Source organism: Podarcis erhardii (assembly GCF_964252035.2).
Source record: "Podarcis erhardii genome assembly, chromosome: 1".
Taxonomy (NCBI): domain Eukaryota; kingdom Metazoa; phylum Chordata; class Lepidosauria; order Squamata; family Lacertidae; genus Podarcis; species Podarcis erhardii.
In genome coordinates, this window is record NC_138497.1 from 24,828,064 (window position 1) to 24,841,549 (window position 13,486).

The 13,486-nt window shown below is 44.2% G+C and overlaps 1 protein-coding gene across 1 annotated transcript in view; it reads right to left on the bottom strand.

The window, feature by feature from the left end:
- ZC3H14 (zinc finger CCCH-type containing 14) overlaps positions 1 to 8,560 on the bottom strand; it is a 30,928-nt gene extending 22,368 nt beyond the window's left edge. The window contains exons 1-5 of the mRNA XM_081860899.1: positions 8,381 to 8,560; positions 4,873 to 4,915; positions 2,608 to 2,722; positions 778 to 818; positions 251 to 446 (exon numbers count right to left, since the gene is read on the bottom strand). Of these exons, the coding sequence (XP_081717025.1) occupies positions 251 to 446; positions 778 to 818; positions 2,608 to 2,722; positions 4,873 to 4,915; positions 8,381 to 8,416 (431 nt within the window). The 5' untranslated portion in view covers positions 8,417 to 8,560. The remainder of the gene's footprint in view (positions 1 to 250; positions 447 to 777; positions 819 to 2,607; positions 2,723 to 4,872; positions 4,916 to 8,380) is intronic.
- Between the last annotated feature and the right edge of the window lie 4,926 nt (positions 8,561 to 13,486).

Here is a 13,486-nt window from a genome sequence, read left to right on the forward strand (position 1 = left end):
GTTGCTAATTAAGGTGCATGCACACACACACACCACTTAATCATCAGTGTTTCTAAGTGGTGTTACAATTGTGCTGTTCAAAAGATAATGTCCAATAAGGCAGTATTACTGTTCTATAGTATTTATTTTAGCATTTCAAAACCGTAAATAGCAATTGGGTGGCTTGGCAGAAAAGCAATACGTAAATGCAATGAACAAATGAGTGAATAACCACTATGTGTTACCGGATTTTAAGACGTGAGAACCTTACCGGGAGGCAGCAATTTTCTGTTCCTGGGAGCTGGTTGAAACTCGAGAGTCACTCCTTTCTGGTCGAGAACTTGAGACTGTAAGGGGCTGTAGGACTTCCTCCCCACTTCTCTCCTCATTTCCACTTGAAATGCTTTTGACAGAAGGCAAACTGCTCTCAAAGATGTTCGATTCAGAAGATTTTAAGTTGGTAGGTTCTGGAGATACAGGTATTCCTTATCTTATTGCAAAGTTCAATGAAGTATTTACACACAACTGTAAAATATGTTTCGCTGCAGATTTCGATAGAAATGCACTTCCTTCAGTTCACATTGAGTAATCTATGCTTTCAAAATAATATTTTCCCTGTTTGCATGAGAACGTTTCTTAAAATTCTAATTTCTGTACAGTCATAATAATTAAACTCTTAAATAACGACACACAACAATAATTATTTTTAATGTCTAAAATGTAAATGAAAGCACATTATCCCTTCCTGAAGATGCTTAATTTCCAAACAATAAGCCAGGTTGTCTTTCCTTTACTTACCTGTAGTTACAGACCGAAGCTTATCTAGCACACCATGAAGCCTGAAAAATAAGAAAAACGTTTTAATGGCTAACATCTGTTTCAAATGCAGTTTACTTTGTTATGTTGACCAGTGTCATCAAATTTAGAATAAAGAGCAAATGACTTTCTTAATGCAAGTTATCAGCATGGAGGCAAGTGCAATGCAGTGTAGCACACTGGATTGGCATACTAGAAACCAAATTCAAGATCCTGCTCTGCCATCAAACTTTCTAGATCAGTGTTTCTTGAGCTTGGGTCTCCAGCTGTTGTTGGACTACAACTCCCATCAACCCTAGCTGGCAGGACCAGTGGTAAGGGATGGTGGGAGTTGTAGTTCAACAACAACTGGAGACCCAAGCTTGAGAAATACAGTTCTAGGTTGATGAGAACAAATCATCAGCTCTCAAACTTGTTAAGGAATGCAGTTATTAAGTTAATTATCCATGAGTCAGCAGAGATTACTCATTCCCCACAATGCACCTGCAGGCATCTTGTGACTCTCTTATCTGTGTTACTGGGCAGATTTGTGGCAAGTAACTTTGTGTATATAAAAAAGGGCTTAGCTTAAAACATACTGTGTGAGTTGTTGGAAGTTGGCTGTTGCAGCACTGTGGAGTTGTGCAAACACTTTGTAAAGATTACAGGTAGGTAGCCGTGTTGGTCTGTCGTAGTTGAAACAAAACAAAACAAAATAAATAAAATAAAATAAAAAAATTCCTACCAGTAGCCCCTTAGAGACCAACTAAGTTAGTTATTGGTATGAGCTTTCGTCTGCATACCAATAACTAACTTAGTTGGTCTCTAAGGTGCTACTGGAAGGAATTTTTTTATTTTGTTTATTTTGTTTATTTTGACTTTGTAAAGAGCTTGTCTGAGTGAAAGGCCAAATTTCAGGACTCACAGAACTCTAAGCTGTTGCAGGACTCTGCAAATTGACTTAGAACTTCATTCAGCAAGGAGTGTGAATCAAATACCCTCTCTGGGCTCAGAGAGAGAGAAGACATATGTAACATCTGTAAATAGTATGGGTGAGTGTTGATGTTGGCTTAGTAAAGACAACTCTACTACATGGCTGTTTCCTGTGGTGAGCTTAACTGCTTGACTGAGCTTCTGCATCACATATTCACAACCCCAGCAAAAGTAACATACAACCCAAAGGAATAAACAGGATCAATAAAAAGTTTTATTATTGTTTCTGACCCCCGTTTTTATCAATCCCATCAGCTAAAGGCATATCCACATAGTTGCCTCTTGTGTTTTGAATTCAGCATTTCAGTGCAAAATTGGAAGACTACCAAACAGCACATGTATCACACGTAGCAACAGCAGATGCACTGACCCATTTCAAAGGAGGATCCAGGAAATGGGTGGGTGGGGAAACTCGGAAAACTGAGTTGTTTTCCCAGCAACATCAAGCTGGATGTTATACTTCATATGACAACTAAGGTAAAAGCCAACCGTAAAATGACTCAGTACATAGAACTAGGTCATGAGTTTTAAGATGCATCAGTTTTACCATTCAAATTCAGGAAAAGGAGATGGTCAAACCATAGTATTCTTCCTTCTGTGAAATGGAACCAGTTCTTATGCTACAACACATTTGCTCAGCACCTGAAAAATAAGCTGAACCCCCTAGTTCTGGCCATTTCCATGAGCTCATCTGCCTTGGATGGCTTTATTTTGCAATGTTGCATAGGTGAAGGTTATTCATGTGCCCTGGCCTAAGCACTCATCTAGTCGTGGAGAAGGTTTCAGGATCAGACTACAAAAGAATTATAGTTCAAAGAATTAGAGGGATGAGAAACATACCATACAGTGAATCTCACAGTGTTGTTTCCTAGAAAAAGGGAAAGGTCTTCCGTCATCTGCTCCTGGCTCTTCTTGTTGGCCACCATGACCATGATATAATCAGGCAGCTCTTCATCTGATTTAAAGAAAGGGAAATATAACTGGTTGTTAAATGTTTTAAGGGCAGCTGTAGAGTTTGACTACAAAACAGTCATACAAAAGGGAGAGGGCAATTTTCAGATTATCCCAGGCATAGAACAAGAAAAGAAACAGAATCCATGTATTTTGGCCATTGGCGCTGTGGGTTAAACCACAGAGCCTAGGACTTGCCGATCAGAAGGTCGGCGGTTCGAATCCCCGCGACGGGGTGAGCTCCCATTGCTCGTCCCTGCTCCTGCCAACCTAGCAGTTCGAAAGCACCTCAAAGTGCAAGTAGATATATAGGTACTGCTGTGGCAGGAAGGTAAACGTTGTTTCCGTGCACTGCTCTGGTTCACCAGAAGCGGCTTAGTCATGCTGGCCACATGACCCGGAAGCTGTACGCCGGCTCCCTCGGCCAATAAAGCGAGATGAGCGCCGCAACCCCAGAGCTGGTCACGATTGGACCTAATGGTCAGGGGTCCCTTTACCTTTACTAAGACTCCCACGGGTACAGATTAAAGGTGGGCTATTAGAACATAGAGGGACGTGGGTGGTGCTGTGGGTAAAACCTCAGTGCCTAGGACTTGCTGATCGCAAGGTCAGTGGTTCGAATCCCCGTGGCGGGGTGAGCTCCTGTCGTTCGGTCCCAGCTCCTGCCCACCTAGCAGTTCAAAAGCACCCCTAAGTGCAAGTAGATAAATAGGTACCGCTTTATAGCGGGAAGGTAAACGGCGTTTCCGTGTGCGGCGCTGGTGCTGGCTCGCCAGATGCCGCTTAGTCACGCTGGCCATGTGACCCGGAAGTGTCTCCGGACAGCGCTGGCTCCCGGCCTCTTGAGCGAGATGAGCGCGCAACCCTAGAGTCAGACACGACTGGCCCGTACGGGCAGGGGTACCTTTTATTAGAACATAGATGTTGCTGGTTGTGAACAGTAGCCCTGATGGCAAAAGGCCCTGCAGCACAATTCTATGCATGCTTTAGTTGGGATTAAGCACCATTGAATTCTGTGGGACTTAATTCCAAGTGGAAGTGCATAGGAATACTTAATGTGAAATTCTGGGAAGGGTCTTCTTCCCTTCCTTCCTGGTCTTTCTTTTTCCCAATTTAACTTGTTTTGGAATACAGCCTATGTTTTATTGTGGGTTTTTCTTTACTAAGTTTGTGGTACGGAATTTCCTTTTTCTTTTCTTATTTCCTGATTTTATTTTCAAGCCCACCAGTAAGGGGAACCATATATGAAGAAAAACAAGGCACATCTGCTTTGGATATTTGCTCATTATTATTTCTATAGCACCTACAACCAGGCGCTTTACAATTAAAAACAAAACACACGAGAGTTACACAGAAATGCACACCAAGGTTATTAGGGTCGCATAAAAGCCTTTCCCCCTGTATCTTGATGGCTACAGTGTGAGACAGGTTAGGCCAGGGGTCAGCAAACTTTTTCAGCAGGAGGCTGGTCCACTGTCCCTCAGACCTTGTGGGGGGGGTCAGACTATATTTTTTTTTGGGGGGGGGACGAATTCCTATGCCTCACAAATAACCCAGAGATGCATTTTAAATAAAAGCACACAATCTACTCATGTAAAAACATGCCGATTCCCAGACCGTCTGCAGGCCACATTTAGAAGGTGATTGGGCCGGATCCAGCCCCCAGGCCTTAGTTTGCCTACCAATGGATTAGGCTGAGAGATGGTAGCAGGCCAATACCAAAGTTGACAAACCTGTGGCCTTCCAGATGCTGCTGAAGTACAACTCCCATAATCCCTTACTATAGGCAATGCTGGCTGAGGTGGATGGGAGTAGGAGTTCATCTGGAAAGCCATGGGTTCCCTATCCTGGCTCAATGCCTTTAACAACGGTGGAACAGACAGAAATTCAATAGGTGCTGTTTTCCTCAGCATGGTGATATAGTACTGGGAAATGTGCCACCTGCTTACATTATAAACCATTATGGGATACTTGGTAGTAATAACAAATGGTGAACAGTCTTTGTACATACATGTAAGAAAATAACCCCAAACTAGATCTGCAATCGTATTCCCATTTACCTGGCAGGAAGCCCCACTGAATACAATGGGACTTACTTCTGAGTAAAAATGCATAGTTTTTATATTTTTACAACTAAAGGCACAATAAACTTACCCACATATGCTCCCAGTTCCTGTAGCTTTCCTTTTATAGCACTCTATATGAAGAACAGAAGAGCAGCCATTTAGGATTGCACAGTTTCAAACAAAAGGCATTCAAAAGTTGCTCTAGAAGTCTCAAACTCAAAACCAAGGTTTAAATGAGTTTGTTCTTGAGGGACTGCCTGATGTAAATGGTAGCAAAACATTATTAATTCAGACAGTGCCATCAGCGGGCATGGTACCTTCCAGCAGGCAGCGCCCTGTCCCGAGGATCTTATAATCTAAAATTCAACATCAAGAGGAAAATGGAGTTGAAAAAGAGTTGAAAAATGGAAACAGGCGTAAAAAGGAATACAATATGCAGCTGTTACATGGGTTCAGATTGCATTTCGGTAGGTTTAAGGGAGTGACAGTAGACTCCAATATAATATTCCTTCCTGTGCTCCAGGTGGGCTAATGTAAACATATTGTTATCATATAAACACAAGCTACTAATATAAGTTCATCATTATACAGAGGCTTTCCATACAAAATTATAAAAAAGGATTGTATTTAGCTATAGCTTTCATGGAGAGTTAAGGCTTTAAGACTGCAATCCTGCACACTTACATTTTACTTGCAAGCAACTTTTAAATACAAAGATTCCTGCCCTCCTCGACAACTGGGCTCATGGCAAACATTTTGTAAAATAAAGGATGATTTGGAGGTTCAGTGTGTTTGTTTTGTGAGTATCCTTAAAGCTAGGTGGCATAGAGAAAGGACCGTTTGCTTTATACCTAGGTGGATAAAAATTATATATTGCTTCTAAAAATAAACATATTAATTATTATTGACTAAAAAGTCTTAAGGGAAATCTGAATAAAAACATGTTAAAGCCTATACTTATAACATCTTAAAACTGGTTTGCAATTAACGGTATTAAAGGTTGCTTTTCTATGCTAGAGGAAAAACCTTGTGGGGGAGGGGGGAAGTATATGACTTCTGAAGACAGGCATGACCCAAAGTTGTGTACTGTGTGCTTACTACTGAATCCAGGGTCTAACAAGGTCCCACATGTGCTATACTCTGGGAGACATCCTCCTCCATTTCACGAGGATCATCCACTGATCTCTCCAACAACCTGATCTCTGCAGTGATTTCTGTTCTCAAATCACAAATATTTGAAATTCTACTTACTAAACAACATGGCATTTACTGCACTTCCATTCCATGAAGAAACACTATTTTGCCAAGTAACTATTAATCACTGATTGTAGAAGTTCTGAATATTTATTTATTCTACCTTGAATTCTGTGATGAAAGGCAGTATATATAGAAATCAGTATTTTGTCTGTAAACAGACATAATTTTGCAGTGCATGGGTACATGTTCAAATATTTTAGATCATACTCCTAAGGTTATATAAAGGCTCTTTGCATTTGAAAATCAGTATGTTTGAATTGTTACAGTTAAGTGTGCATGACTGTTCAGGAAATAGATGTCCAGCACCATTTGTTTATTTAAAAGATGTTTATACCTTCTTCTAGGTATTCACCCTAAAAACACTGAGAAACTTTACTTAAATAAAATAAATTAGTCATGGTGGCTCAAAATTCATGATTTAAAAACAATTCACCCATGCACAGCAAAATATTTTTACAAGGGAATCATACAAGCCCAACACACAAGTCAAAGCAAATCATTGAAAATTTACCAAATAATGACACATTCTGTTGGGATTTACACATATTCAAATCACTTTCCAGGCTAAGAAGGTTGAAAGAACTAGCTTTCTGTGAAATATTTATTCCTCTTAATATATTTGCAGATTTGGTACACTTCAGTTGAAATAGTGCAGGTCTCCAAAATTTGTTCTGCAAATGGACATGAGAAATTCTGCATTATTGAACCACTTTATGTGGATTTCTGAGGTATTGTGCCATCTCTACTACTTTCTGCCTAATCAAATCATAAGGATGTTTTGTTCTGTGCTATGGTTTCTATGGTGACTGAGCTACAAGTCCAGGTCCTGGGAGGATTGCCCTACCTTTAGGAATTGTGTAATGCATAAAATTACACTGGGTGATTTTGGAAAATTCAGTTGTTTCTTCTCCTGTCATGGCAGTGTTGTGATGGGAAACACTGCATGAGACCCCAAAAGGCAACACTTTTATTTTTGAGCGACTAGAAGTCGCTCCATCCTGCAATTTCTACAGAGATGCATCTGAACTCAGTAAACAAGCCCCAAAAATCAAGGGGGCAAGGTCTGGTTTAAAAATATTTATTTTATTTTACTCATTATTGATGTTATCCAGTATGGCCTGCCCACTGACAGAAGGACTTTTGTCAGCAGAACAGAGGAAAAAACAATTTACAATCATTCCCACGCACCACTCCGTCAAAATCTGCTCAAAGGTCTTTCAACCTTCTGAAACACATAGGGGGGTATCGGGGCTGCTTGGTTAAGCGGGTAAATAACAAAAAATGCCCATTTCCCATTCTGATATTAGATTTCTTCTAGCGTAGACTGTATTCAAATACCTCCTAATAGCCATAGCCCACATCTTTCATCCATGGAGCTCAGGTGACATTTACATGGTTCTCCCCTGCCCTTTTCATCCTCAAAACATGTAAGGCATGTTAAGTATGATAGGGATGGAGAGATAGCGACTTTGCCCAAAGTTACTCAATGGGCTTTCAGTACTTAGGGGAGAACTTGAACCCGGGCTTTGTTGTTGTTTTGCTGGCTACGTAGGAAAACGGGGAGGAGGCGGCCGAGGATCTGAGAAAACAAAGCAATAAAGCTTTGGCCTTTTGCAGCGGGGAGTGGATAAGAGGATGCGTGTTTCCATAGTATTATATGAGCTTCTTTTTTGGAGAAGGGGGGGATGCAATACTGTATCCAGGCAGGCAGGCAGGCACAAGTCTTCCCACATCTCTCTGCCCTACAAGTGCGTGGGGTATCTAAATAAATATCTAAATAGGTAGAGCAACCCCACAAGCTCGTTGGGGGGGGGCGGGGGGCTTGAATTTGTCCTGTGGGCCACACATCAAGCTCTGGGGGCAGGAGACGACTCCGGGTCGAAGGGCGTCGCGGGGGAAGCCTCGCCGTCGCCGCCTCCAGTTTGTGAGGAGGAAGGGCCTTTTTTCCTCTGTTCTGCGGACAAAAGTCCTTCTGTCAGTGGGCAGGCCATACTGGATAACATCAATAATGAGTAAAATAAAATAAATATTTTTAAACCAGACCTTGCCCCCTTGATTTTTGGGGCTTGTTTACTGAGTTCAGATGCATCTCTGTAGAAATTGCAGGATGGAGCGACTTCTAGTCGCTCAAAAATAAAAGTGTTGCCTTTTGGGGTCTCATGCAGTGTTTCCCATCACAACACGGCCATGACAGGAGAAGAAACAACTGAATTTTCCAAAATCACCCATGGGGTTTCCCGGCAGGGCTCCGACTCTGGGCCCACGGGACCCTCTTTTCCTTCCCCCCCCCTCCTCCTCCTCCGGGCTGCCCTTCTCCCCCGCGCGGCTCCGCATCTCACCCGGATCTTGCGGCTGATCTCGGTGCCGATCTCCATGGCCTCCGACCGGGCGGCCGTCCCGCTCCTGCCGCGCGCGGGGGTGGTGGTGGTGGTGAGGGAAACCAAACAAGTGAGCTAGGCCCAGGCCTGGACCAGAGTCGGAGTCGGTGCGAGCAAGCGAGCGAGCTGGGCCGCGAGGGAGGAGTGGCCGCTCGGCTCGGCAGCGCCCTCTGCTGCCTGGAGGAGGCGAAGGCTCAATCCCCAACCGAGGGAGGAGAGAGCGGGGGCTTTCGGGGCGGGGCTCCTTCTGCTGGCAAAACCGCACAGCAGAGCCTGGCTGGGTCAGGCTGGTGGCCCCATCAAGGCCCAGCATGCTGTTCTCACAGTGGTTGAACAAGCAGGGCCCTTGTGCAAGAAACAGCTCCCGTCCTGTGCTTTGGGATTCATTGCTGCCTCCAGCTGGGGAAGGCAGAGCTTAGGAGACAGCATGGAGCAGATCTAAGACCGCACCACTGCCAGGGGTGGCACTGTGGTCTGAACCACTGAGCCTCTTTGAGCTTGCTGATCAGAAGCGAGAGGAACTCTGCAACCCCATAGTCATCTGGCTTGATTATTGTAACTCGCTCTATGCAGGGCTGCCCTTGAAGCTGACCCAGAAACTCCAGCGGGTGCAGAATGTCACGGCGAAGCTCCTTACGAGGGCCTTGCTGCGGGATCACATTCATCCAGTACTTTACCAACTGCACTGGCTCCTGGTGGAGTACAGGGTCAGGTTTAAGGTGCTGGTTTTGACCTTTAAAGCCCTATGCGGCCTAGGACCCACGTACCTACGGGACCGCCTCTCCTGGTATGCCCCGCGGAGGACCTTAAGGTCCACAAATGACAACACCTTGGAGGTCCCAAGTTGCAAGGTGGTTAGGTTGGTCTCAACTAGGTCCAGGGCCTTTTCAGTACTGGCCCCGACTTGGTGGAACGCTCTGCCACAAGAGACTAGGGCCCTGCGGGACTTGACATCTTTCCGCAGGGCCTGCAAGACAGAGCTGTTCCGCCTGGCCTTTGGTTTGGACTCAGTCTGACCCTTATGTCTTCCCTCCCCTTACGGTTTTGATTTATGGGCTACTTTTAAAACGAGGCTGCTTTTTAAATTGCATTTTAACCTGTATTTTAAATTGGGAGGATTCCCCCCCCCATTATGTTTCTATTGTAATTTTACTGGTGTTAGCCACCCTGAGCCCAGCTCTGGCCGGGGAGGGCGGGGTATAAATAAAATAATATTTATTATTATTGTTATTATTAACCACCCAGGGGTCCTTTACCTTTACCTTCCCTCCAGCAAGCCCCATCCAGGAGCCCCAAGGCACCACTGCCCTGTCTCGTGGGGTAGGAGATCTGGAAATAATGCCAATATATTTCACAACTGGCGCCCAATGTGCCCCTTTGGCTTTGGATAGTACAGTGGACCCTCCGGATACGAACTTGATTCGTTCTGGTGTTCATGTGCAACCCGAAAAGTCTGCAACAAGAGGCACTGCTTCTGCGCACGTGTGCAACACGAGAGAGTGTTTCTGCGCATGCGTGTGGGGTGAAACCTGGAAGTATACACTTCCGGGTTTGCCGCGTTCGCAACCCAAAAGTTATGTTACCCGAAGGTATGGTGGCTCATTTACCAGAAGTAGTGTGTTTACTTATGGAAGTGTATACAGTGGTACCTCGGGTTAAGAACTTAATTCATTCCGGAGTTCTGTTCTTAACATGAAACTATTCTTAACCACATTAGCTAATGGGACCTCCTGCTGCCGCTGTACGATTTCTCTTCTGATTTTTATCTGTAAGCCACCTTGAGTCTGGGAAAAAGATGGGGTATAAATAAATATATAATAACAGCAATAATAATGATTGAGGTGTATGAAAAATTGTCGATGGTGTGGATAGGGAGATGCTTTGCTTCCTCTTTCCTACTGCTGCATCCAACGAAGCTGAATGCTGCAAGATTCAGAGCATACAGTGCATAGTAGGAACAAGGGGATTTCCTCCCGCAAGCGGCAGTGATGGTCAGCAGTTTGGCTAGCATTAAAAGGGAGTTAGACAAACCAAGGCTGTCCACAGGTACTAACCACAATGGCTATGTTCTGCCTTCAGTGTTGGGGTATTTTCATTATTCATGAACCCTTTTAAAATTAATACTCTTTGCAACAGTGGTAACAATGCAGGTTGTAAAGAGGTTTCTGAAAATTGTCCCAGTAGGCTAGAGGTTCTCATGGCCACATACAACTAATGCACAACATTTCTTAATGTACAGAGAGCAGCATTTGCTTCTCCCCCCCCCCCCTGCATTTTTTCTCCTTCCATCCCCTGTAGTGAAAAGTCTGTAGTTGAGAGAGCAGCTGGATTTCTTTATGCTGTTATCAGTTCCTGCATCACAAGTATTTTTGCTTCAGGTCACAAATGTTTAAAAATATGCCCTTTGGTTCATCTGTACTGTCTGTAAACCTAATTATAATATTTCTGGGAGTTATAAAAATAAGACTTGGAGAGATTTTAATTGGAAAGGCTTAATATAAATGACCATATAATGAAAAAGAACTGATCAGCTGTTATTTTTTGTTTCCCCCATATGTATTTCTGCAATGTCCCTTTAGCCAAAGAAGCAGCTGTCCCATTGCCGACATTCTCCCCGTTAGGCGTTCCAACTTTCTAAGGTAATGACTACAAGCACACACAATAGTCTTTCAGATGAGTAAAATGGACACAGCATCTTCATGGCTCCTAAGTCACGTTTTCAGGCCTCAAATTATTCATTTGTGAGTCCCTTTCACCATTCATTTCCAATTACTCCATTCTGTTGCAAAATTTTATGCTCCCCATGCCTTACTGTTGCTCATTTTCTTTCATCTCCCACTTCAATGGGGCTTTCCTGCCTCCTTTTCATTAACACCCCCTATATCCTCTGAGAAGCCTCACCTGAGAGTCAGGGAATCTTCCTAGTTTCTGCCAGTTCCCCTTCCCTTGCCACACCCCAGGCTTTTCCTGGGATCCTTGGATATGCTTTAGTGAGAGTGCTGTGTGAAAGGATACATAGAAAAGCCCCATTACATGTGTATGCTCCCATTCATACAACTCTAGAACCATCCCACTGTGTTTGCACAACAGCCCTGCAAGGATGCTCACCATCCTATGACCTTCACATTTCACATAAGAGGCTGAGTGCCAAAGTCGATGTTGCATGTGAGTGCATGTAACACTACTCCAGTTAGGAGTAGTTAGGACCGGAGAAGATTTTGTGGAGGAGGCATAGTATAACCCTTTCCTCACTTCAGCGGCGTAGCGTGGGTTGTCAGCACCCAGGGCAAGGCAAGTAATTTGCGCCCCTAACCCCTAACCTGCCGCCGCTGCCATCTTCTTCTTGCTGCTGCCTGGGCTGGTCGGGTGTGGTTCTCTCCTGCGCTCAGCACTGCGCTGGGCGGCCGCTGCACTGTCCCTCCCCCAGATAGTCCCTCCCTTGCTCTCTCTCCGCTCCGCACTGCACCGCACGCCTGGCACCCTCGGATCGGATTCGCACAGCCAGCGCTGCAGTGAGAGAGAGTGAGTGAGCCAGGTAGGGGCAGAGAGCTGCGAGTGCGAGCGCCCCCCCCCCCAATGTTGCGCCCGGTGCGGCTGGCCACCCTGCACCCCCATGCTACGCCACTGCCTCACTTGCCACTTTCCTGCTTTAGTTTGGTCCCCAAGTGACCTTTCCACTGGGGGTGAGCTCAGGCTCTCTCTTATTTTATGAACCACTGACCCCACGGCTCCTGCCATTGCAGCTCAACTCCAACAATGCTGAACTAACTCAGCTCTGCTAGGAAGGAGAAACCTGAGGGTTTCCCCTGGACTCGAATGGGGAATAAACACAGAGACGTGAAATCTGATCTTTTGAGACTGTGATTTCTGTTCCAACTAGATCTGAGCTCTGTTTCACAACAGAGCCAGTATAAAATCCCAGACATTGCCTGCTGTCCACTCCACCATGCCGTTGCACAGTAGGTGCCAGCTGAGGAATATGTGGATTCCACACCAGCAGGACATTCAGAGGAAGGGACAGGAAGAAAAGGTTCAGGTTGTCTCTAAAAGAAATTGGAAGCTAGACAATAAGCTGAGTACTGCAGCCTCCCTCTCTGCTACTCTTAATCCACCTGCTCTGGTTACAGATTGAAGACACAAGGGACCTATCTAACCTTGTTACCAGTAAATGTCTCAAAGGTGCTGATGCTGACATTTACTAGTAAGTCTTGAGATGTGAATAAGCTCAGGGGAATGTCAGAACACTTAACAGTAAATGTCAAGACTTAACAAAAATGTCCAGATATTATCCTCATCTTCAACATTTACAGATGAAAATGGTAAGAGGGTCATTTTATAGGAAAATGGCATTTGCCAGGCCATGAGTGTTGTTTTACTCACCCAACCTCTCTGAGCTTTATGGCAATCCTGATAGCTCTAATCCCAGACATCTGATAGGAAGCCCACAACAGTGCAAATGTCAAGAACGTTGCAAGGATGTGCAAATGTTCATCACATAACTATTTCTGACATTTCCTGTTGGTTCCCCTGCTTACATTCTCCTATAAATGTCAACATTCACCAAGTTTCTGACTTAACATCTATATGAGGCATGTGTTCACAGTGACATTAAACTAGCAGGCTGCATTGTCACTATAAGGGACTGGAACTAGAAGGGGCATTGATAGGGGAGAATGTTTGTTTTTAAAAAGGGTGAGCAACCTGGCCCTGAATTCTGCAGCAGCTTAAGTTTCCAAACTTTTCCCAGAGGCAGCCCCCTGTATAATGTGTTGCCATAATCTAAACTAGAGGTAACCAGAGTATAGACAACAGTAGTTAGGCTGTCCCTGTCTAGATAGGGGTGCAGCCTATCTTTAAGCCTGATAAACTTTGTAATTTATTTTTACTCTCATCATCCATATTTCTTACCAGGAGTTGGGTTTTATCTTTATTAATTTTAAGATCTGCTATTTCTCCAATTTTTTAATCTCTTCTAGTGCTTTCGAAATTGTCTTTATTAGTTCTTCTACAGATATCACCACATCGTCTGCAAAATATTTTAATTTATATTGCCTCTGTCCCACCCTT